The sequence below is a fragment of the Phoenix dactylifera genome, chromosome 17 (assembly GCF_051530095.1).
Source record: "Phoenix dactylifera cultivar Ajwa chromosome 17, Ajwa_hap1_PhDact_Kaust_v1.1, whole genome shotgun sequence".
NCBI lineage: Eukaryota > Viridiplantae > Streptophyta > Magnoliopsida > Arecales > Arecaceae > Phoenix > Phoenix dactylifera.
In genome coordinates, this window is record NC_143206.1 from 15,176,898 (window position 1) to 15,203,398 (window position 26,501).

General features: G+C 38.2%; 2 protein-coding genes across 4 annotated transcripts; both read right to left on the minus strand.

The window, feature by feature from the left end:
* Window positions 1-8,237, minus strand: LOC103709643 (S-adenosyl-L-methionine-dependent methyltransferases superfamily protein). 3 transcript variants are annotated; one of them, XM_039132918.3, is made up of 9 exons: window positions 7,857-8,214; window positions 6,941-7,054; window positions 6,679-6,747; window positions 6,507-6,526; window positions 6,193-6,245; window positions 6,060-6,090; window positions 5,865-5,943; window positions 371-504; window positions 1-256 (listed from the first exon to the last, which is right to left on the minus strand). In XM_039132918.3, exons 1-9 carry the CDS (start codon window positions 8,041-8,043, stop codon window positions 212-214), a joined length of 732 nt encoding a protein of 243 aa, XP_038988846.1. In that variant the 5' UTR covers window positions 8,044-8,214; the 3' UTR covers window positions 1-211. The 3 variants fall into 3 exon arrangements, with proteins under 3 accessions (XP_038988846.1, XP_088569830.1, XP_088569831.1); XM_088713704.2 differs by lacking the exons at window positions 1-256; window positions 371-504 and adding an exon at window positions 520-761 and having other exon boundaries at window positions 7,857-8,237; XM_088713705.2 differs by lacking the exons at window positions 1-256; window positions 371-504 and adding an exon at window positions 5,095-5,284 and having other exon boundaries at window positions 7,857-8,235.
* A 2,092-nt stretch (window positions 8,238-10,329) lies between these two features.
* LOC103709642 (uncharacterized) lies at window positions 10,330-20,389 on the minus strand. Its single transcript, XM_008795092.5, has 7 exons — window positions 19,990-20,389; window positions 19,138-19,443; window positions 13,304-13,512; window positions 13,169-13,217; window positions 12,778-12,867; window positions 12,608-12,670; window positions 10,330-12,447 (listed from the first exon to the last, which is right to left on the minus strand). Exons 1-7 carry the CDS (start codon window positions 20,155-20,157, stop codon window positions 10,732-10,734), a joined length of 2,601 nt encoding a protein of 866 aa, XP_008793314.3. The 5' UTR covers window positions 20,158-20,389; the 3' UTR covers window positions 10,330-10,731.
* Between the last annotated feature and the right edge of the window lie 6,112 nt (window positions 20,390-26,501).

Sequence of the window (26,501 nt, forward strand, 5' to 3'; positions counted from 1 at the left end):
TAGAAAACCAAATGAAGAAAAGACATTGAAGAGAAAATTACAGTACATTGGCACCTTTCTATACATTTTCAAAGGAATTAGTGTGGAGTAATCAGTACTCATGTCCTCCCCAGAAAACTTACAATGTATTTATTCCTCTCCTTTATAGCATCACAGGCTTCCGACATGAATCACGTAAGAATCATTTGGAATCTTAGGTGATAACACATAGCTAATGTTCAACCCCTTCGTTTTGATCCTGTCTTAGGGATTTCTCCTGAAACAAGATGCACAACCATTTATATGCAGAGCATCATTAATTAGGTTATGAGAACCCGAGAGTTTAGAACAATGAGAATTATATGCAGATTATTTTGAAAGAGTTGCTGACCTTTATGCAGACATAAATGTAATGTACTTCATTGTTTGCACCAATAATTGCAGCAACTGAGCTACCATCCTCATTTAAAGGTAACGGACGAGTCAATTCCCAGGTCTTCTGCTCTGAACTCTTCTCCATCCTATCTGTAACAGCAAACAATAGTCAAAACTGTTAAGTAAAACCTCCACGTTTCATCTGACAGCTGCAGTATATATAGAACTTTGATAATGATGCAAGTAGAACATAACATAAATTTAGTAAGAATAATAACAGGAAATAAGTACTTGATATAGTCTAAGCAAATCTGAATTAAGAAGCGATGCATAGCTCACCAGACATTAAATAAAAACAGAATGCTGTAACTTTCATTAAGAAGGATCTTTCCCAAAACAGGAAGTATCTGAAATAGAGCAACCGTATTTAGGACTAAATCCAGATAACTAAGCATAAGGACTTTGCTGATGATACGATTTACCAACTTGGGTTTCTTCTGTCTCTAGCATAGCATCAGAGCAAAGGACAGAAGCATTTGAAAATGAACATGAAAAGCCAACACCGTACAGCTGAGTGTAGAAAATATCAAAACAAGCATTAAAAAAAAGGAAACTCTATTTCTTCCAGCTATTGACCCAAGAACTGAATGAAAGCAAACAACCCACCTCATTGATATGTGGAGAGACCTACTCTAAAGTTTACTCTTTGCAATCCCATACCCAATAGTAAATACCTTGGAATATGTCAATGAGAACACCCAAAAGCATAAATTTCCAGCCTCTCATAGGGAGGAGCCCGAAGTATATTCTGAATCCAAACATCAAACAGATGCCAACATGTGCATCTAAGAGAAAATAACTTGATAACCTAGACAGTATACAGCAAACAAACCCTTGTATACCTCAACTTTATTAGCAAAAAGATCAGAATCACCATCTTCAACCAAATTTTTACTTAAGAATCTCCAGGCAATTTTGATGCTACTTCTGCACCACTCATGTATTTAGCCCCATATTTTGGTCTAACGATCATACACCACCCTCCATAACATCACCCCATGCCACTCCCAGTGTAAGCTAGCCAGAGTTTCTAGATATTGCAAAGAGGTTATTTAATTGATCTTATATTGAACATTATGGTTTTAGCCTCTCTTAATCCACATAACCCTTTGGATATTTCGTGTAGAAGGCATTCTTCCACAGACAGAAACTGTAGGTCCTGTTCTGACAGAAACTTCCATTTTAAACTCAAAACAAAAAGGTTGCCAAACAGGAAGAAAGAGTCATGACATCTTAATATGCTTGCAGTCAGCATCTCTACTACTTTAACGGCAGAAGGTTTCTCTGACTAGAGTTTTCTTTTGTAATCTAGATGCCCTGTTTTAACCAAACTCCAACCATGATATTAATATTTTCCCTAGTGGCCTCCCAAGCAACTCCCCATTTCTGTTTCATCCATGTCCCAATGGGAAGGGCCCAAAGCCCATCAAGAGTGCAGACTCTGGAGCCTTTCCATTTTTTGCCCCTTTTTTGCTATCACCAATTTGAGGACTTCTCCTATATGAGGAGGATTAAGGAAGCTTTTCAACAGTATTATTTACTGTAGACAGGGCCCACAATATCTACAGCAGATGAGTTCACAATTCTTTTGGGAATGGATCACATGCATGGCACATGCTGAATGTTAGCATCCATAATTAAGTATCACGTGTCATGCCGAAGATTATATCAGAACATGAGAATACACTTAATAGCAACGTGTAACAAATTCACCCACTATATATTTCATTTGAAGCTCCTCAAATATTTCCATCTTTAAGAAAGAGTATATTTTAGCATATTTGAGTCCTTATATGATTTACAGTACTTAAGCTTTCCCTGCCACATAATTTGATACATGACAATTTTTCGGGCTATATATGGATATAATATCATTTAATGTATTTCCATAATGCAGTGGTCAATAGTCAATGCACTACAGTGTGTAGTAAGGTTTGCTCCTCCTGTAGCGCTGATTTAATCCTACCTTGTGGCTTAAAAGAAAATTCCCTATTTTTTCCTGACCCTAAATTAAATATTAAATAATGATAGACCGGAAATGAAAGTCTCTTTCTCAGAAATCGTAGTTAAACTTCATGTTTCACTGTTCAAGACAGTTTTTATCCCAAAAAACAAATATTTATTTGTGCTTCCTAAATATATATCTGTTCTTTCAAATATATTTCTAAAGAATCATCTATCTAAATATGCCAATGCTTGATGTGGCATCAACACCTGCAAGTTTGTTTGTTCCGATCCATTCCCTAACAGCAAATTCTGCAGAGCATGTCAAAAGTGACTTCCTGAATCCATAAAATATCCTCGTTCTTGCTAGATGAAGCCCAAATTAGATTCTAAATCAAAACACCAAAAATAGCAAGTCCTAGCACAACAATCATAATCACCAAACCTCGGAAAGCCGCCAGCCCAAAAACAAAACCCTTGAAGAAAACAGGGGGAAAACAAAAATCTACTTAACAATCCCAGACAATTTGACACTACACGTGCACCATTTATGCATTTAGCCCCATTTTTCGCTCTAATGATCACATCTCATCCTCCATAATCATCGCACCACATAACTAATTTCTTTCCCATATAGATATATAAAGTTTCCAGATATTTTGAAGAACTTCAGTTGATCTTATCTTGAAGGCTATATGACTTTCATCTCTTTTAATCCACATAACCCTATGCGTAGGCCCCTTGATATCTGCAGATCATTTTTCTACAGACAGACATTGAATTTCTTATCCCAAGATAAACTTTACCTTATAAACATAATATAATTAATTTGCCAAAAGTTGAGAACAAGTAGTAATGGCATTTTAGCATGTTATAGTTAAGGATCATGCGTCCTGCCCAAGTCCGCAACTCCTCAAATGTTTCACTCTTTAAGAAAGAAAGATCCTTTTATTGTTTACAGTATCAGAACTTTCTCTGTCAGATCATTGATACTTGATAGTTATTGGACGATGTTTCAATATAATACCATTTAATGTAGCTCCATAATGAAGAGGTTTGTTTTTCTAATTTTCTTATAATGTTATTTTGATGCTACGTTCTCATTTTAGATTTGAAGCCTTGTTAGAACAATGGTGTTGCCATAGAATAGGATGTTTCTATAACTTATAAAAGCAACAACATGCACATATGGGAGGACAATCGTGCACAATGTTTTAAGTCAAACTTCATGTTCCAACATTCAAGACAAATTTTTGTCATGAAGACTTTAATATGCAATTATGTTTCCTAAGCATATTTCTGTGCCTTCATATATATTTCCAAGGAATCTTCTATCTATACACACCAATGCCTAGTATGGAGTGGTAACAGTTACAGGACACTTGAGGTTGTCTTTAAATGACACTTCTACCATACAATCTGGCATCTTCCATTAGCACCCTATTTCTCGTTTTCCCCTTCTCCTTTTGTGAAGCTTAGGGAACAGTCATACATTACGTACTTGAAGAAAGGCTTCAGCATGCCAGGTTTAGGGTTTTGTAAGGTAAATATGTGCTGCAGTACTTCAAGAAATATCACGCAGAAAGAAAAATTTTGCCATTGTTCCATTACCTGTCTTCATTAAATCAATTAAAGACTCATCTTACAAAATCATTGACGTGATCTAATGCATGATTCTTAGCAAAAGCTGAAGTCGAAGAAACTGTACTTTCTTTGTTCCCCTCAAATATGCTCATAAATCAGATTTATATATCAAGCAAGATCTAGTGACACTATCGTACCTCATCACCACTCTGCAAGATCTGATTCACGAAGTCATATTTGAAATATCAAGCAAGGTCTATGAAGATTGATTTGATAATGCATCACAGATGAATGATTTGGCTCCTTTTTTTGACTTAACATATTAATTAAAAAAAAAACCAATGGACTATCCAACAGATGATGCTTCCTCCTAACTTGGAGAAAACCACCAGTATTTAACCCAATGCCCTTCTCCTTTATAAAGAGAACCTCGCGAGAATGGAATCTCCTCCTACACTACAGATCCATACCCTTCAACCCTTTAAGCTCTCTAAATTTTCTCGCTACTTGATTAGATGGGTCCATACACCAAGACGACTCGAGTGTAAGCTTCATCTTTATTTCTAACTATATAAACTGGCTAATTGAGATATCTACCAATTATGCATCCCAAAGTAATCAATCTAATCCTTAATGCTCCCACCTAGTCCATTTCTATCCATCCTTCAAGTCTCAAAGAAACCCCTAATGCTCTTGATCAACCTTCAAGCCACCATTTCAGTCTTAATTACATGAAAAAATTAAATACATATCAGATAAGCTTAATACTAAAATCAACCCTCTCGCCACTCTCCTCTACGTCAATCTTTGGCACCTCTCTTCTCAGCTTTATACTTGGATGAAATATCAGAAAATTGTAGACCTAAACTCCTAAGCATGGTTTGCCGTACCGGTCCGTACCGGCCGGTACGTACCGGTCCGGCATGGGATCGGTACCGGATCGGCGTGGAATCCGGCACCGGTAGTTTATTGTTGGAGGACCGGTTCGGACCGGTACGGGACAGGTTCGTACCGGTCCGGGCCACCACCGGTACGCCGACCGGTACCGGTACGCCGAACCTTACTCCTAAGTATCCAATCCTATGTAGCACTCTGAATATCTCGCTCACATAGGCATTTTCTATGGCCGTTCTTAAAAATAAACAAGCTTACCATATCATATTGGAAGATCCTTACACTGACCAGAGGCCAAGGGCCATGCAACTTCATAATCTAGCAAGAAATCAACTTCATGAGCACGACAATGTGTCTCAAAACCAACTCTAACTCTGGTCGTTCCTTCATCAAATTTGCAAAAGAAATGATAGTAAACTCTCCTCAGCTCAAACCATACTTCAGGAGCCTGCAGTTGAGACATGCAATCTCAAAGGTTAAGCTTAACGGTGAAGTTCTTAAATCATATGATAACAGTTGAGACAGGTGAGGGATGTGCTTCTGCTCCGTAATTGTCAGTTAAGAGAAAAGGGTCCATATTTTGAACTGAAAGGCATATCTTGACCAAAGACTTCTCCAATTTGATTGAAGCCACAGGCTACTGCATATTGCATGTAACGGAACAAAGGGAAGAAAAGATTAAACAAATGAAAATTTTCAGGAGATCATATAGAATGAATCCCCCAAGTCTCAAAGTTGAGGAGTGATGACTTAAATTTTCTCTTTTTTTAATTCAACCGACCTTTCTTTCCATCCTTTTCTTCTTTCTTTTTACTCCCCCTTTTTCCTTATTTATGTGATCAGACCAAAGAAAACATTACAATGACTACATTATGTATGAGATAAATATAGAGACTCAAAAATTCCATCCATTCAGTATTACATAAAACGATAAATAAAGCCAAGTAGCTAGAAATTGGAGTGAATAACAGACACAGCCATGTTCACAATTTGCTGCAGCAACCACATTGATACTAATGTTCACTGACCTATTACATGCACATGTATATTCCACAAGTGTAAATCCCTCAATAAATGCAGTCGATAACTTGGATCTCCATAAGTAATCTACATAAGTGAAAGAAAAGTTAAACAAACCACTGAAAAGAGACTATGCTGTTTCTAGATCTGTAGAAAAATAAATAATTAACAAAAATAAGCTTCAACAATGGAAAAAAAAATACCAGGATATAAACTCCTTTATCCTTGAGGACCCTGACAGAGATTTGTTCAGATAAGCTCAATTTAAGCTGAACAGCTAAAATTAAAAGAAATAAATGCTCAAGAAAATTTATAAGATCAGGCATTATTTTTTACCTGCCAACCTCCTCCAGCATTTTGGTTGCATTATGTTGCGCATTTTGTCCACACTACAAATCAATGAATCTAATATCAGTCGCTTCTCAGTATAATGGAAAAGCCTCAGATTCCAGCACCATATGCTGCCTTCCATGTCAGACCAGCCACCCTAAGAAAGGAAAACAATCATAGTATACCCCCATTCTCTCTCTATCTTTCTTTAATTGATAGGGTCTGCCAGCTTTCAAATTTTTATAATAAAGCACGAGCATTGAACGTGCTGGACTCTAGCATTATAACAAGAAAAAGTATTTGAGCTCTAAGGCACTCACCATGAGAGAGTCAAGGGTTCCTGCAAGGAAAAGTAACTATAAATAAAAATGCAATAGATTTCACAAAATCATATAGTTTCTTCTGCAAACAAACTGATAAATAAAGACCAAGAAAGGCAAGAATAATAGAAGTTTTGACACGAACCCACAAGTGAGATTATCTAAAAAGTACCTTTATCAATAATGGCATCAAAGGAACCATCTTCAAAAGAATTCATGTCTCTAACATCCATTTTGATATCTGACAAAATGGTCAAAAGGAAATCAAGAAAGTACAATCCAATGCTTTCCTTCAATTCTCCATCTCTGATCCCAATGCACCCCCCCCCCCCCCCCCCCCACACACACACACAAAAAAAAAAAAAGAATGATAAGAAAGGCATAAAGAAATCAAAGATTAAACAACTTTAAAATAACTACTATTTGTAGGATACACTTGAGCTGCGGTTTATCCTGATATTTCTTTTGCATAGCTTCAACTACTACAGAAGATATGTCTATGTTCACAACGTCCTGGTAACCATCAGCGATCATGTGTTCTCCAAGTTCTGTTAAATTATAAGCATAGGACAGACATGAAATATTAATCAGGAAAAAATTCAAACATATACAAGATCATAATATGAGAAGACAGCTGACAAGTCATGTGAATTAGCACGGAAAGGTTGAGAAGAAATAACATATCATATATGGTTCATTCACATGGAGACCATTATACTTACAAGCAAAAAGTAGGCATAAAATCATCGGTGAGGAAGACAAGAGCAATGAAAAAAGCATGTAGGTCAATTTATGGAAAGAGCTCCATCGAGTTGAAACCACAATGTACAACCAGTTCAGCAATCTGCTGGCACACACCAAATATCTTGAACTTCAAATGGAAATAAATCGAAGCAATGAACCTCCAAGTCTTCCCCTTAATTACATCGCAATAAAAAGGCACGAAGAACCATATCTTAAAAATCGAGGCTCCATATCCCATCTCCAGCAAATCCATGACCAGCTCGGGTATTCAAATTCACTAGTTTCTAAGTCGCCTTATCAATAACACGATCAAGATTCTCAACAATAAGAATGACAAAAGGAATGACCCAAGAACCTAATGTGTGCATTTTTATATAACTGATTAAAAAAAATGGAAAAGAATTTAAACCAGCACCATTATAGATGTACCAAAGCTACTCAACTAACTCTCTGGAATCCCTCCCTCAAACGAAAGAAAACTGATCTGAGGTCTCGAACCCAATCCGGTCGGCCATCAGGGAATAAATCTCTCAGCTCAAGAGAATGAGAACGATGTAGATAGAAAGAAAAAGGATGGAATCAAAATCCAAGAAAGACCAAACCGACCTGAGTTGCCGCAGCCGACGAGGAGAAGGCGGTGGGAGCGGCGGAGGTAGAGATCGAGGAGGGGGGCGAGGGTTTTGTACTTCTGATACCAGTCGAAAGGCCCCGGGTCCTGGCGATACCGTTGGTCCCAGTACGCCGGATCTCCGTACGCGTGCGCCCCTGCCGTCGACGACGCCCCCACCGTCATCTCCGATCTCTCTCTCTCTCTCTCTCTCTCTCTCTCTCTCTATCTCTCTCTTTCTTGCTGCAGTTAAGGGGGCCGTTTCGAGAAACTGTTAAAAAGAAGAGGGCATCTGAGAATATAAAGCGCGCATCAAGGCCGTAGATCGTTTGATTGGACCCTTAACTCAAGCTTTCCGGCCTTTAATTCAGACCTTGCAGCCCATGCCTAATGAAAACTAGAGGAGCACTTGGAGCACGCGGAGTCTCTTTTGCGTTCTTCCAAAAGGACCCAGCCATTTCTAGCAATTTTAATGAAAGCCCAGATAATAAAGATATGTTTATACTTTCACCTACAACTTCCAAAGTGGGATTTACACTCAAGATTTTTGGTATAACCATCAAGAAACTTTACAAGCTTTGTAAGTTGATGCATTTAGAGATATTCATAAATGAAGACTGATATGGTACACAAAGAATGTTGTAAATATTTGGAGCAAATAATTAGATACCAGCAGCATTTTTTATTCAGTATTAGTCAAAGGAAGAAGTAATATTTTGGTGATATAATTGTTGAATTAGAGCTGTTTTCTTTTTTGCGGTTCTAATTTGTGCATTATCTTCATTCGCTGAAATCTATTTGTTTTGTTATCTTGTATTTGGTTATCATGTTATCTTGTATTTTCCCTTCTCTTCTTTCTTTCTTTATCATTGTACTGCGCATTAAAGCATGGCTATGTCTCATGCATCTATAACTTCGTGATTGGTTATGGTCGCAAGATCATAGAGCTCTGAGTTAGCTCTGTTCTAATATTTAGCGCACCTATAATAGCTTCCAGCCTCTAGCGTTGCAGCCAATATGAAGTTATTCTTTTCAAGATTCGCCATACCGTACCGAATTGAATGGTATGGGACATATCGTATTATACTAGTTTTATACTGATATACATTATAGAAAATATATTGATACTTGGTATGCTGAACTGACTCCATATTATTCTGTACTAATATAGTGATAATATCACACCGATACGGAGTTGGATATTAAAACAGCGTAACTTAAATGTCTTCTTTCCAATGTGAGTGCGTGCGCATGAGCACATAGCAAACACCACACTATTCCCCCAACCCCCCCTCCCCTCCTCTTTCGGTGAAATATGACGGATCCTATCAATCATATATGTCATTATTTCCGATCCAGTTTAGGCAATTAAAATCACAGATCTCAGCACTGAGGCATAAGAATTAGACCAGATAATTATCATGACATTTAGGTCATCAAGAAAAAAAAAAAACCTAGCCATACAGTCTCATGCGCACAATTGCACTAACCAACTTCCATGTCCCCTTGGGAATTGAGTGGTGATCATGCGCCGACCCAAGTACGTCACCAATCTTGATTGCCACATACCAGGTGAACTGAGCGGTAATCAATAACAGAACTCATAGTAATGGCATGATGAATCTAGTTAACATGCCATATTGGGTTAAGATAATACGCGTACCAAATGCTGCAAAGTATCTAACGACCAACACTGATTAGCAATTACCAACTAACTAAAGCACATGTATTTGGAAAGAACATAGACTAATAGAGGATCCAACATGCATGACATGATGGTAAATCCATTTGAGTACTCAAACCCGCGCAATTAATAGGTCGGATACTGGACTTCGAATTATTAAAAAAATAAAAAAAAAGGTTGGGAGGGGGGGGGGGGGGAGGGGGAGAAGAAGACGGCAGAAGAAACTGAAAAAAATCTTTATATAATGATCTAAATATAATTAATATCAAAAAAAATCCCTCACTTTTCTATTATATATATATATATAATAAAAATTTTATACATGGGTTCAGATAGCCAACACATGAGGGTCAAATCTCAATCCCGTCTCCAACCCTAACGGGTTTTAATTTTTTTACCCGCTCAAAACCCCATAGAATTTTGCTAAATGAATCCTATTAAAATTCAAGATGAATCGGATACCCAAAAAAAACCCGTCCGGCAGCCATCCCTTCATTAGCCTACAACCCTTGCCCCACCTTAATCTTCCTGCATTGGGGTTTTTGCATGCATTTAGAAATATCGTGCAATCCAAGAAATTCAAGTCTTTCCTATATAATCTCTTAGCTTCAATTTCACCGAGCTCAATTCTCCCACAAGACGAGAAAAAAATCAAGCAACGGACCAGTATTTTTTTTCAAAGTACAAAAATAAAAGCGGAATAAAAAAGAGAGAGAGAGAGATGGATACTGCTGGCAGGCCTTCTGATACTATCGAGAAGCAAGTGCATATAGAGGGCATAGTCAAAATTATCTCTGGCAAATCCGATTGTATAAATCCAGGCCATTGTAACAGTAACCAAAACATGAATGTATTCCATCACACGTAACAGAGAAAATCTAGAAACCCAGTCCCAGAACATTAATTTTAGTAAAGCCTTAAATTATCAAAATCTATAGTAGGCTGGATCCAGCCAAGTTGGGTTTTCAACTCTTTAACCTCATACATTATCAAGAACATTCCCATCGCCGATGCAAGCAGACTGAAAGATGATCATGCATTATGGATATTATTTCTCCTGCTCAGGTTAATGGCCGATAAGACAAACAAGGGCCAAGCGTGGTAATCTTCAAAAAAAGGTCAACCCAAGCTTTCACTTTCAAGAAAATCTCGGGCTTCTGCAGAAACATACAGAATTGTAGTAACAGACATCACTTTGAGGGATCTTTCTGAGAGTCTGCAAACAGTCTGTGTCCCCCCCCTTTTCGCCAAACACCTCTTACTGGTAATCCACCGGAGGGGTTGTGGGTAGACTCATCTTCTGTGCACTCAGGGCTAGCATTTGCATGACCAAGGTCAAGAAGCGCTGCTGCTGAACCATCACCCAAACGGACTCTAAGGAATTTTGCAGACTTCCTATGTTGCTTACTGCTTCCTCCACCATCTCCTGAATTCTGGTTAGACTTGGTACTGTTTGGAAGGGATTCTCTATTGCCTGTTGAGTCAGCCAAGTTCATGCTAACAGAATCTGAATTAATGTAAGCTTCCCCAACAGGTAATTTCTGTTGACCCCTGGCAGCTCGGTAACCATCCTTTGACAAGATCTCCACCTCTTCTTCCTGAGGCTTTCGACTTGACTGTAGCTTTCTTACAGTGCTTAAAATGTTTTCTCCTAATGCATCTTTTGCGCTAGTACTTCCTGCACGATCTACACTTTTTCCCTTTCCCTTGCCCAAAAGGTGACTCCCTTTTGAGCTGCCAGAACTGCTGCCAGCATCCTTTTGCAGACTAAATTTGTTCCTCAGATTGGCATTGCAGGCATCTGTTAGTTCCTTCTGTTTCTGAGCATCAGGGCAGAGTCTAGCCAGTTCAGGAACAAGATGGGACAGGCCAAACTGCTCAACATAAGAAAGGTATTCCCAGGTGTTGATTAGTCCTTGACGATATTCAGCGGATATGGTCTTAAATGCAGCATATTTATCCTCATCCATTCCTAGGCCAGAACGGATCCTTTCTACCAAAGTCTTGTTTGCAGTGTGAACATCCTCCACATTGGGCAGAGATTGGTTGCTCATAGGCAACACCTGGTTTCCACTCATAGCAGAAACCATACTAGATGTAGCTTGGTTTGAAAATCGTCCCTCAACAAGGCTTGGAGCTGATGCAGAATGCCTCATCTTATTTGTGCTGTTCAACTTCCAAGCAGGATTGGCAGATAGAGGTGATACGGACCCATTATCTCTTGCTGGTTTTGTTGCCATCCGAGGCTGAGAATTTGAACTTGGTGTTTGTCCATGTGTTGGTGCTGTTCTGATCTGAGAGCTTGTAGAACTAGAAGAGAGACTCTCATGGTAATCTGATGGCCTTGCCTTAGCAGAGTTAACTGCCACAGAGGCCCTGCTACGTTGATGGAGACGAGCTGCAAGGGTATTTTTTGCCAAACTTTCTAGTCCGCGTGTAGCTTTTGGTTTACTGCTCTTACTTGCACCAGGTAGAGGAGGAAATGATTCTTCTCCAAGACGGGCAGCACTCCTTGAGCTTTGACTAAGAGCCTGAGCATACCTAGATGAAGGTTCAGGTAGCTCCCTATCTCCAAGGGGAGGGAAGGAAGATTCTTCTAAAAATGGAGTGGTCCGAGAGCTTTGGCTCTGTGTTGCAGAAGATCTTGAACGTGACTCAGGACCTGAATTGATAGATACTGACTCCAGGGAACCTGTAACTGTGTGACCTTGACTTGTCTCCCCACGCTCGGTAACTGGAACAGCACTAGAAGAAGAATCACGAACTCTGAGATCTGCAATTGCTGTCTCCAGGCTTGCTTGAATTGCCATTGCAAGTTGGTTGCTAGATGGTTCAGGACGAAATCCACGACCTCTTCCCCGTCGCTGTTCTTGTTCATTTCGTCGAAATCTGAAGCTAGTCGGTATCTAAATTAAAGAGGTGAACAAAATCAGGATATTGATGGATAGTATGTAAATAAAGCAAACCTAGCCAAAATCAGCGTCTTCAATACTCATTTGGAAGGTCAACACAACAAATTTGTACCAAAATAAAGCAAAAGAACTTGAGAATGCAATTGTTGCATGCCTGAAGTGCAGCATTCCGCTTAGAACGAGACATGTTACCCCCATGCTCGATAGTATTATGCCTCTGTTAACAAATTTAAACAGCATATCACCTTAGATCTGATATTTAACAATATAAAGAAATATTAACAAGGACATGTTGCTAAAAATATATTCATTGCATAAACTTACCTTCATTTCAGCTTCTGTTTGGAACACAACAAACTTCTTTGCCAAGCAAGCGTCATTCTCACATAGGAAATGCTCTTGGCGGAAATGCATCTGGGTGGATTAGCATTTAGCAATATAACCAAAACTCTTTATATTAATTGACATAAATAAATAAAAAAAATCCAAAAGCCTATAAAATGCTAGATCTGCATGTTGATATCCAAGCGAACCCGTCCAGTTTCCTTTGCCAGACCTACAGGTGCCAGCAGAACATGTGACCTACAAGGGTGGGTCCAACAAAAGAAACGGTACATGTAGCACACAAATCACAAGATGTACATGTCTAGACTTTGTGTCTAGATCTAGCATTCCCCTAATTGCTGTGGGAAAATAACATTTGAATATATTATACCTCTAGGTCATCGTAATTTCTGTAATAATCATACTGCCCAGGATGTTGCCTGTTGTGGTAACAGTAGACATTAAACATGAAGTTTTGAGTATAAATTGATCGATTTAAGAGTAAAAAGTATAAAAGAAAAGGTACCTCTGGCATATATGGCAAGTATAATGTTCTGTTGACATGTGAGTGTACAGTTCATTATCTCCATAAAATGGGTTCCTGCAGAACTCACACATGGGATGCCCCATAAAGCCACCACGTTCACTCTCACTACCATCCACCTCCGAATCACCAGTGCTTATGTGTTGATTCAGTTGTGATCTAGTGTAAAGCTTTTGTTCACAAATAAATACCTGCTTAAAATTTCCATGCGAAATCAGCAATGCACAGAAAAAGTGTTCACAAAATCATTGACATAATTCACACAGAAAAATACAAAATTTCTGAAAGAAGATCAACATCTAGAAGGGGGCATTGCAAAGCTAGTCTTCTACAAGTCATCCTGAATAAGGACAACTTTCATGTGAGATTTCATAAGCATCGTGCATGTTCCAAAAACACAACCCACCTTAAGAAAGAATCCTCTACATAAAGCCAATTCCTACCCACATTCACCTGCACTAGAGTATCGGACATCCATTACAACTACAAACCACACGGCTGAACAGACGCATACCCTCTGTTGCAGCCACTGTGAATCAAAGCTAATTATCTAAGAGCATGTCCACTTGATACCCAGCTGATAGTGTTCATCAAGTCTAACTTCAAACAACAGAAGTTATAAATCACTCGATGTCAGAAAAAGTAGCTATTTTCAAACTCAGGAGTTCCATTCGTAGTATGTATACCTCCCCAAAGGCCCAGATTACATGATGCAAATTGTCTTCTTAATATATCTGTTAACCTTTCCAGCGACCTAAAACTGTTGAGAGATTTTCATCAAACTTAGGCCAATCAATGGCTGACGCAACTGTCATGTATTAGGATGGGGACTAAAACAGTTAAGCAAAGAGGTTCTTCCCATTTACCCAATCAACATACCGAATATGCTCTTTGGGAAGAGACAATAATCAGATATATTTGTCCCAAACAGTTGCTTCTGATTACCTTTTACTCCAAGACTCTAAAAATGCCTAAAAACCTCTAGAAGATTGATCTCCAAAAATCCCCTACCAACAAATCAAATTTGAACAGGCATTCAAATAATTAAAAGTGCTTCCAAAACTTCAAACTCTACGACAAATTAAAAGATGGTTTCCTGATTGGCCATCATCATTAAGCCGGGAACAAAGGTATAAATTTCAATGACTGTCATTTTAACACTTATAAATTGAGAAGTTTAGAGGATTGCCATTCTGATCTACCACTTTGGCCAAACAAAATCAACTCATCTGCAGTAAATGCCATCCGCTTTGAATTTGAGCTAGGAGTTTTTAGGTGTTGCACTAACAACATGACTTAGGAGAAAGGTCCCAAACTTTGATGGATCAGTAAAACAGCCATTCTTCATTACACACTTTTTGCCATATAATATTCTAGAATCACAACCTGATTGTTTTCCACTGATGAATAATGTTAACCAGAAGTTAACTCGTAAATTCACTATGCTTCTCCCCATTGGCCCACACTCAATTGTCCTGTGAAGTCAGCAAAAAGTCACATTCTAATGAAATATAGCTTACTTATGATGTCAAATGCGTCAACTATTTATCAGATGATGGTTATCTAGCATAGGCAACATATTGCTATCTTAGAAAGAAAACAAGAGTGCAAACCAGAAAGGTAAAGATAAAAGGACAATAAAGTGAATAGCACCAACTAACCAGAAGGTAATTACCCCAAGATAAAGAAGGCTAAGGAGAAAAAAAGGAGAGCAGGGGAACACATACGAACAGCAATGGCCCAAATATAATGCAGGTTAGTACATCTCTGTAAAAGTTCAAACCAGTGAAGTAATATTGAGTTCAAATATTTACTTCAAACAAATCAAAGATCAAATAAAATACTACACTCTTTAGCAAAAGCGAGGAACATTACGAGATGGAATGTAACAAAATTTTCTCTAATCTTATAAGGGGCATATAGAGAATATTTTTCCTCATGAGCCAGACATCATTGAAGGAAAGATAGATAAAAATTAAATTTCCTCCTCTATTTTATATTCCTACCACTAACAAATTATTGCTTATGTCACAAGATCTTCCAGTGTTTTCATCTTACAGTTCAAATTGCATATTTTATATTTATTTTTGTTATTTACTAACTACACAAGACTTCCACCACGGGTAAGTCTAGAGAAGCTTTAGGAGCAAGATACAGTACATCCAAAGGTTAATCGAGTATCGAAATTTCGGGAAGCCATAATTTGTAATCCAGAAAAAATTTGGTATGACTAAAGAAAAAGTTGATGTAAAAAATCAAGATCTAGCTACTGCTCAAATTTGAAATTTTTTAATATATTTTTATTATTTTTGTAATTTTTATCTTTTTCTAGTTAGAAGAGGAAGCCAACCTGATTTGGGCCAGACTTCACTCGCATAAAAAGAGCGAAGTTTTTTCCTCTTCTAACTGGAAGAAGAATTTGCCTCAAATAAAGAGATTAGACCTCTACAGAATAGTAAAAACCTCGCAGTTTCTCCTTTTTTAGCTAGAAGTAACAATCCAACTAAAATACAAAGAACCTTACCAGAATAAATAGATGGTATATGTCATGGTTTTGAAGAATGGAAATGGAGCGGAATAGAAGAAGGGAATAGAGAATGAAGGTAAAGAGCACAACTTCTACTTTCCACCCACTAGAACTCCAACATAGGGGAATAGAGGGAATGAAAGCAAAGAGCATAGATTCTACTTTCCACTCATAAACCCCAAGAAAGGGAGTGAAAGCAAGAGCACAGACCCTACTTTCCACTTGTAATATGTACCACAATATGTGGATCATAAAAAATAATGAAAGTAAGGATTTAGAGCCTCGCTTCTTAAAATTCTTATATTTATTATTTTATTTGAGAGATTCGAGTTGAGCAGGTTGAAGGAAATAAGTCTTTCTCCCTGATCAGATTAGTTCAGCATCAAGGATTATTTATGTGAGGCATAAAACTTCTGTATTCAGAAAAAAAAGGTGCTAAATTAGGAGAAGTTCACAAGAGTTCAGGAAATTAAAAAACAAAATATAGAAGCAAATGTATAGATGCATTAAAGAAAATACCAAACACTTACTACTAAATTCATCATGCTTAATATTTTCCATATCATCTTGTAAATGTCAAAATAATATGTATGGACCAAAACAAAGCCTATCCGAGCGCCTACTGTTATCAGAAATAGCTTGGAGTGGCCATGTAAACTGGAGAACTAGCTAACTGGTACCTTGGCTAGTCCAATCAAGCAATAAGATTGCTAATGAGCGAGACCTAAAAAGAAAAATTCAAATCAGCTGGGTTTTTGCTGAATCAGCAACCAGGTTGAGTTTTAAAGAACCAAACAACCCTGTTTAATAAGTCGAAATCAACTTTTCAAAAAATCAGATCAGGAAAATCACGATCCTTCTCGATCTCTCTCCAGCTCTCTTGGTCTCCGCCTACCGTGCTTTCCATGTCTTCATCTTATCCCAACACCGATCAGTCTATTGACACCCTCCTTCCCATATAGAAATCTTGTCCAATCCTTGCTCATCTTGCATCCTCTGGCCTGGGGTTGGGGATTTAGGTTCGGAAAACCCTAGTCTACAAAGAGAGAGAGAGAGAGAGAGGGAGGAGAAGGAGGAGGAGGACAAGGACGAGGACGAGGAACACCATGAAATGCCCCAAAGAGGAGTCATGTGGATGCAAAGCGTGATCTGTCAACAGTTACACAGCCACCATCACCTCCACTTTGCACCAATGGCAACACCTTTAAACATCAGCCTCCAACCTCCTCAACAACCAGCTCAGCCTCTCCTCGAACCCTTTGATTGCCATCCCACCCCAGCTTGGTTGCCATCCTCAAAGCCCTAGACTTCAACAAGTTCAGGGCACTTGATAAGCCAAGAATAATTTCAACATGGCCAGATAAAAGAAAAATCTAGCATACTATTAGAAAGTTTTTTTAGTTTATAATCTTTTATTAGTAAAATCTAGTATACTATTAGAAAGTTTTTTTAGTTTATAATCTTTTATATTTTTATAGCATATTATATGTATATATGTATTTTCCATATTCTCTACAAAATTTCCCAATTCATAGTTATTCTATTTTATTTTCATTTATAATTATTTTATTTTACTTTATTTTATTGTTTTAATGCTATCAATCCAGCAAGTCAACCTGATGAGTGGCCCATCCCTTTGGCTAGGTTGATTTTATTGTTAACCATGCTAGTAGTGTTCGATAAAATAATGCCTTCATTTTCTCTGCTTCTTATTTCAAACCTACCAGATGTAAGCATTAAACACATCAATAATTCCACTAAATCATCATTCATGATAGTGGGGACTAAAAGGAAAAGTAGTTTCTAAATTTGCGATCATCAAGAGGAGGTTGAATATATGTCACTATACAAGAGATAGCAGAAAGAGGGCCAGCATTTGCGGAAAGTAGGGTCTGCTTGTGTCTGGGATTTGGAGCCCTGCATTCTTACCCTTTGGTGATGAAGGAAGTAGCTAAACATAGGCTCAGTAGTGTTTGAAGGAGATAAAGCAGAAGCTAGGACATAGAAGAAAAGGAGATGAAGACAAGGAGGCTTTTTTTCATGGATATGCCCATGCCGAAAATGAAGAGCCTGCGAGGTAAAGGCTGTTAAGTCTTATTACTACTGTGAAATATCATATATTAATTCTTAAAGCACAATTTATTCAGGAAATCAGCAAATTTCACATGTTCTTGACAAATGTGTAAACCAATAGATGGTCCCAGGAAAAAAAAAATATCAATCCAGTTTCAATCCTTTTTTTACTCAAAACATCACTAAATCTACACAAGTGGCTCGGATTACCTAAATTTTTCTTGAGATTGAATCAACAACCAGAGGATCAGTAGCTCAAAAGCATTGCTGGAAAAATGATGCATGGTACCAGAAGAAGATTTCCATCTTCTCAGTGTCACACGCAGATCAGAAGAGTAGCTCAAAAGCATTGCTGGAAAATGATGCACTGTACCAGCAGAAGATTACCAACTTCTCAGTTCCACACTCAGGTCATCAGAAAATAATATCTTTCACTATAACATACCATTTTAATTGTACATGCAGTTAGTCTAATAAACTAAAACTACAGTGTCACAGCTTTGCGCGTCTGTGTTTCATGCTCATATTTTATGCATAAGTTTATCTTGTGCTGTGAATCATACCTAGATCAACTCAGTAATAATAACAACTTACAGGACATTTCAAACTCCCCTATACACAATTCCCTTGGTAGCACATGAGTATGAACTGCTAGTTTGGCTATCTGAAAATCCAAAATATTCCAAGGGCTAAAAGTTTAAGTTTAGATGATATCTAGAACTTGCATCTGTTTGGGATCATCGGAATAGCAATGAGAAGGTACCTTTTGCTCCCTACATATTCATTTTATTAGAGGAAAGCTAATCACTGGCATGAGGTCTAAGGTAACAAACACAATCAAAAAAAAAAAAAAAGGTCAATCCCTCAAACTACCATATTCCAAAAATATTCCAAGGGCTAAAATAAATTTACATGACATCTAGAACTTGTATGTGTTTGGGATCATCGGACTAGTACCATCATCTTATTAGAGGAAAGCTAATTAGTGACATTAGATCTAGGGCAACAAGAACAATCATAAAAAAGGCCAGTCACTCAGACCACTATATTTCCTCAGAGTGGGAGATTGAGCTGCCATATAATCATAAGCAAGGGAGACATCAATGCGGCAAATAATCATCATTCTTCAACACGCAAACTCAAACAGATGGAAATTAAAGGGATAACCAAAACACAAAGCAGTACATTGAATGACAGCTAGCAAGCAAAATCTCACCTTTCTCCCTTCCAAACATAGACTGCACATGAACAACCTATGCTGATGGAAAAGATGGCCTTTCAATTGCTCTATGCTCCTAAACCTTTGCCTCCTCTTGGAGCCCTCACTCCCTTGTTCCTCTACACTCTTGTCGCAAACGCCACAAGAAAGCCGGCACATCGCCTTTATCATTCTGTAGTGGTCCACATCATCAAAAAATGCTTGCGTGCCCTCATGATACCAATATTGCCCCACCTGGCCTTCCGCCGCATTGGCCGGGAACACTGAAAAATCAGTTATCACCCTTGTGTAGTCCCCCAAAGCCTGTTGATCACAAATTATGCCAGTTTTGGAACATGATATATATCAATTTACAGAAACCCTTCAGATTGATATCCATCAAAGCGAGGCCAATCTAACAGAAACCAGATACAATGCAAGAAATTAAAACATAGATACAAACATCGAGGAGAAGATATCCAAAACAAGAAATCAGAAGGTACTCTACAATTTGCTCCTCCCAACATAAATTCTATTTGCATTGAATACTATTAACATCAGTCAATTACGGAACACGAACACCTAAAACAGTGAAAGAAATCCCAAAATAACAAACAAAAATAAAAATTGCCGGTGCGTAAAAATTTTAAGGATAAAACCCTTCTTTATTCTCCTTTTAATCTAAAGACATAAAGATCCGTCAAAAACCGATCTTTTAATCGATGATTCCAGAATCGAACGACCAAATTCCAATACAAAACTACGCAAACAGCAATCTTTCAAGAAAATATCCGAGGCAAACGAATCAAAGGATTGAAAGAACGAGAGCAAAAAGGATAGATTGGGGGAAATCCCAAGACGGCATCGAACCTTGGTGACGAAGACGATGGGGCACTCGGTCTTGCAGATGCAACACCGGGGGTCGTCGAGGACGAAGCGTAGCCGGACGACGCAGGTGGAGCACACCTCCCGGTGGCCGCAAGATCCGTAGGCCACCCACTCGAGGGCATCCGCGCACACCGCGCAGCTGTCATCCATCTCGGATCCGACGAGCGAGGAGAGCTGAAGATTCCGGAGGGAGGACGGGTGGAATCTCCGACGGCCGCCGCTGGAAGGCACTGGAAGGGACGCGGACTCCTTTTGATGAAAGAAGAGACACCGATTCCCGGAGGTGGGCGAGAGGAAGCGAGGAGCCGAAGGGATGAATCCGATTATTTAAAGCCAACTCCGGCCCTTTTCCAGAGTCGCTTCGACTCCTTCAGTTTCCCCCATCCCAGTTTCCCGTTTCTCCTCGAAATAAGGGAGGGCGCCAGCCGAGACCAAAAGGGAATATGGTTAACAAATTGAAATTAACTAGTTATGGTGAACATTGTTACGCACGAGAAAGATGATAATAATCTATAATCAAAGTTAGCTGCCATAATAAAGCAGTATATTTAGTTCTAAAAAAATAAATGCAAAACTTTAAGAAGGAATAAATCTTTTAAATGAAAAATAGTGATTTACGATTCCTAATGTCATTTAACTTTAACATATTTAGCCAATGTCCCTTCGGGTCAGCAAAATTTATTCAATGGCTATACGTTTGTTAGTGGATCTATGTGAATTGAAATTGAGTTTGAATTTTTCTTTCATAGTTTGAATAGTCTTCAAGTTGTAGATATTTGACCGAATATATAGTGATGCAGCATAGGATGCAACCGATATGTACGGTGTCCCACTAGACCATACCAAGTATCAAAGGAACCAGATTCGCAGGTGAAGACGGAAGCAAGTAAATATTTGATTTACTAGATTTAGAGTTTTTCAGAAGATTATTTTATACATTTTTCATTAAGAACATTATCAAATTCTAGTTAAGTCTTCATATTTGTGATAGGATAATTCTAGTATGTTTTTTTATTACCAAGTATTATTTCAAATATAACTTTGTATTGTGTTTAATGCCAGAATTAGGATTAGGGTATCATGTTTCATAAATATAGAAATAAGATATTGTAACTAGTAGCCTTTGAGATATTCATAAATTTTTTTTTGAGAGATTTTTTTTCACCAAGTAAAGGATTCTTTAATTTGAGTTTTTCTTCTATTTTGTATCGGACCTCCATTCGGACTTCCACCGGCATGTTGATTTTCAAAGCATGATCTCGTCAATTAAATTGTCCCTTCTTCCTTTTTCCACAATGTTATATAGCAACCATATTACATGAAAATAGAGCTTCTAAATCTTATACACCCGCAATATAGCCGTTTTATCTATTTCCTTAAGCTTTATAAATAGAAATTTCAAAAGATGACTAGAAAAGAGACAGTAAGAACCAATATATCCTTTTCTTGATTTATCAAAAATTTCTTTTTTGAAGACACTGATATTGTTATTACTGCCAAAATTCGACCTGAAGATGGTGAGGTCCGACATGCGCCGAGTTGGTAAGGTCGGACATGATGCAAGTGGAAGAGATGAGCTGGAGATGGTTGTGGTGGTTGAGCTTGAACAGAATTTGACTCCAGCGATCTAACTTGAAATCAAGAAAAAAAGTTCACTTGTCAGAGTTTATTCAGCGGGGACCCTTTGATGCCTAAGTCAGGTAATAATTTTGAGAAAAATAGTAGAGATTCGAGAGGTTGCAGTGTAGAAGAGAGATCAAAAAAGCGTACCTGGAGATTCCTCTAGGCACTGTTTATATACAGCCAGAGTTTTTATCCATTATCGAGTTAGGCGGGAAAGTAGGCTTTAGCTGCTCGGTAACGGCCCAGACATATACTGTGGATAACGATGCAGATCTTGTAGTGATCATTCTATCATGTAGGATGAGTTGTGATTGCCACACATGCTTCATAAAATAGCGAAATCATAATCATGCATTCAACGAACTTTAATGGCCCTTAATGTGTTTTGAATTGGGGATATGTGGCTCCATGCCATTAGTTGGCCGGTTTGCTTAGGTTGGCATGATGGTTCAAATTGGCCACTCGACCCATATCGAGGTCAACAACTCGATTGACTACTGTGGTTGGTGGCTCAATTGATGCAGAGGTTGGGCTGACAAATATATACCATATGGGGTCAAATTAGTTAGCCCACATGTTAAATTGATACGATTTTGATCCATTATGGCTTGTTTTAATATTTGCAAATGACTTAATCCGAATAATGGGCTAACAATTTAGATCATTTACAATAAAGGTTCGAACAGGCATATCATGGTCTCGGCGGTTGCAACCTATAACAACTATACGCGAGAGACAACCGTGACTTTTCTCTTATCTTTTACAAATGGCCCGATCCATAACAATGCCCGGTTGGAGTCTTGGAGCCATCGACAAGGCAAGCTCATGCTGACCTCATGCCTTGTTACTTTCAACCTCACATCGAGGGGTACTGTAACTAGAAACATTGTTTTCATGAAGAACTCGGACATTTTTTTTTGAGATTTTATTTGTTTATGCATGTAGATTTGATGTCTCCGTAATTGGATCGTTCAGTTCCCTTACTTTGGCCATATAACAGCAGTAATGTTCTTTCTATTTGTTCTTTGGAAGAAAATGAGAGAGAGATAAGGTGCAACTACATTTTGCTATCTCAGTACGACCCAGAATTACTGGGATTTTGGTATATGGCTGACCTCGAACATCTTGAAATTTTTTGTTCCGGGTTTCTCATCAATGATAGTTGCATCATTGGGTTGATGTTATGGAAGTTCATGCAGCCAAATCCATGAGTGCGCATCAGAGGTCTTGTCTCTACCAAAAAAAAAACACCAAAAAAGAAAAGAAAAACCCTCTGATGTACAGACATGGATGATCAAGAATTTATCAGAGTTGCGCAAGCAACAATTTACAATCCTCTGGAAGTTTGCTGCAGGCGATCGCAAGTGGTATACTCTTATTCCGTGCATTACTTCTTTGAACAAATTATAGCCAGCACTAGAAGCATATCCCTGTTGGCAATCCCAATTTGAACTAAAGAAAGTGTGATTATTTTTTTTAAACCATAAATCAAGGTTTGGAACCATTTAGATTCTTTTTTCGGTATTTATTCCTCTCCTCTCTTGACAATATAACTCATGTCTGCTCCTCATTCCTCTTTTAAATATGATTAATCTTCAATAAAAGCTGGGTGACTCCTTTCTGCCTCCCCTTTACATCAAAAATAAATCAAGGTCAGACTTAGGCAACTTGGCTCAACTAATCGAAGAGCCATCTGATGAGTAATCCAAGGCTGATGTATCTGTTGGATGAATCCTTTTGCTTTCTCATCTCCCTGCGGCCTTTTTCCCGACCTCCTCCTCCGGTGCAACTAATGAAATCGATCCCGCACTTAACTCATGGAATCATTATATTTCTTGTTCTGGCTCAAAAATGTGGTGATCCAAATTTATTGACCAGAAACAGTTAACAAAGTGAATATTAGTTAGTTTAGGCTAAGCAGAAAGAAGACAGCATAGACACATCAAGCAGCTCAATGTTAGCAGTTGCAAGGCCTCTGAAACACAACACATCTTCTTATCACTGGCTCCATCAGCCAGTTGCGTTGCAAGAGCTTGATATGATTTTAACACCTAAGCAATTGTAGCAGATCTCTTCAGAAAAATCCTACTATTCCTCGATCATGATTTATTTGTTGTCCTTCTCTTTGCTGTAGTATGCTTTCCATTTCTCATTCATCAATGTGCTCTTCTGTGGCTTCTTAGGCATCTTAGTCTCCTTGCAGAAGAAGGGAAGGGGAACTTTCTCTCCATATATTCTTAGAGTTGGATCATCCTACCAGCCTCGCACTTGAGTCTCGAGTTTATGTGGATCTCAGTTTGTGCTTGATGGACCAAATATCGATGGCAACCATATTAAGCTTGCATGCATTATCATGTATAGCTCGCCATCTTCATTCATCTTTTTTTTTCCTTTTTCCTTTTCATTATTTATTTATTTAGATCTTCGGTTGGACTTCTAGAATATCTCTGTTCTCCATCAAGTATGGCTAAGGAAATACAATGTTCAGACTTCAGAGTAATGACAAGGAAGGAATAAAATGATAAACTGAAAGGTCTTGGTTGTACCCTCTAATCTCTATGCGCTTCTTCTTAATGTAAACCTACCAATAGTAATTTTGGTACATTTTAGTGCTTGGCTTTATAGTAAAAAATTAATAAACAAGCAGAGAAAAGTCCTCCATGGGGTCCTCTAAGAGGACCGCAGATTAATTCAAGGGAGAAAGAGATTAGAGACAAAGTAAGATGGCACGAATTTTTTCACCTCAGTGCGTATTTGCAGTCTTTCAAGGGAAATGGTTGTCGATTGGGTGATGACAAGCATTACATTCATCTTAGACTTCTTTTAGAATATAAATCTTTGCAAACAATGAGGATATTGTCAAAGCATTTATCACTGTTTTAGGATCAGTTGGTAATCACTGTGATTTAGCTGCACTACATTCATTTTGGAACCTTAGAAATGATGCATATCTGAATATCGATGAAGTGTTTCTAGTTCTTTTCTCCATCATATTTGGCTCTAGAAACAAAAGGCAACAATGATTATTATAAGATGGAAGGTAAAATAATGAACAAATGGGATCCTATCAACTAACAAAACCATTGGTTTTGTAATTTTCCTATAGATTAGCTCGATTACATGCGCTCTCTCATTTTACCATCGCACTTATCTTTACTTTATTTGAACTAAAAAAATGACTTTTTTTAAGGTAATCACTTATCGTCCTCTTATCATAATATAGTATACCTCTGGGGAATGCAACTCTGGCAAAACAAAGTTGATTTATCATCAAAATTCAGACATACAAGGTATCGTGTCTTATATATGGATAGGTAGATAGATAGATAGATGGATGTAAAAGTCCATTCTCAGCATTAGAAAAAAACAAATCCTACACTTTTCTAGGTTTTCTTTGGTAAAATACATTTTTCCAGGTTCTAATGATCAACTCCCCAGTGTGGATTTTTTTTTTTCAAAAAAGTTTATAATATTTACCATGGTAACTACCCAGCTGATTTAAAAGCTTCTCCCTGGATGAAGATAACTAAAGTGGGTAGCCTGTGGGTTAGGGACTCTGTTATGAAGTGAACTCAAGTGATAGGGACTCGGCTATGGACTGGGGCCACGTCCAATGCATGGTCCAACTTCCTTAAGATTCCATTAGCAGCAAAGCCATGGGTTAAAAGTGCGTGAGAGGAGCTCCAGATTCCCTTCTTAGCCAACCTCTTAATTTCCACCCCCGTATTTTTTTTCCTTTCAACTTGTACTCCCCTTTTTGGTGCCATTATCATTAAAGTTAAATAATAATAATAATAATAATAAAATAACTGCAACAGATAAATATTCTTTCTTGTAGTAAAACCCTCACGCAGTAAAACAGCATATCAGTGGCAAAGGTTACTCCAACATCTACTATTTCAACAAAACCAATCCGTCATCACATCAAGAACACTTGATGAAAGCTTTCTATTTTTTAGGGTTTGAAGCAGTAGGATCATTCTTATTTATGTTAACTCGACATATTAAATTCTTCAATGTATTTGGACATTATATTTATGTATATATATATATATTAATGCTGGCTAAGTTGCCATGCATAGAAGACTTTATCTCTAAACAAGTTGAGTAATGGTTTATTATAGCAGAGAGATTTATCAAGATTACAAACACCAGGTCTCTGGTGTCACTTATATTGATCATTCCTTTCACTGTCCTCCATCACCTTCTATACCCAATTTCCTGTCTGCTATAACTTGGTAAATTTCCATCACACTTTACCTCCCTTTGTTGTCAATTCCCCACCTTATATCCCTCTCCACCCAACCCTCAAGAACCACTATGGTGTATACAAACTCATAGCCATATAAAGCCCATGATACATGATACATGTGCCACAACCCCTTCATCACCAAGAGGCCACAATCATGGGGCCAATATTGCCCCAACTCATCCCCTTAATCCTAGACTCCGACAGCCATTTGTACTTCTTTCTTTGTTCTAAATACGAGTCAATGTCCAAACTGGAACCATCACCATAACGTAGATCCCTCCCCGTTTCCTTCTACTAAAGCTATATAGGCCAACTTTTTTTTTGATGGAAATATATATGGCTAAATATCGAAGGGCCAACCTTTCCATAATAATGCTGAGGCTCGTACCGCTACCATATAATATCACGCGGTGTACCGGAAATACGGAAGATTGCACTGCCGCGACGTGGGGCCCACAAGGAAAGAAAGAGAAGGAGGTGGGCCCCATAAGAAGGGAAAGGGAATCTCAGTAACAAACTTCTCTCTCTCTCTCTCGGCCCACAAGGCACAGCTGAGAGGAGGGAGGGAGATCTCTTCTCTTTCTTCCATCCCACCAGAAGCCAACAACTTTCTTCCACT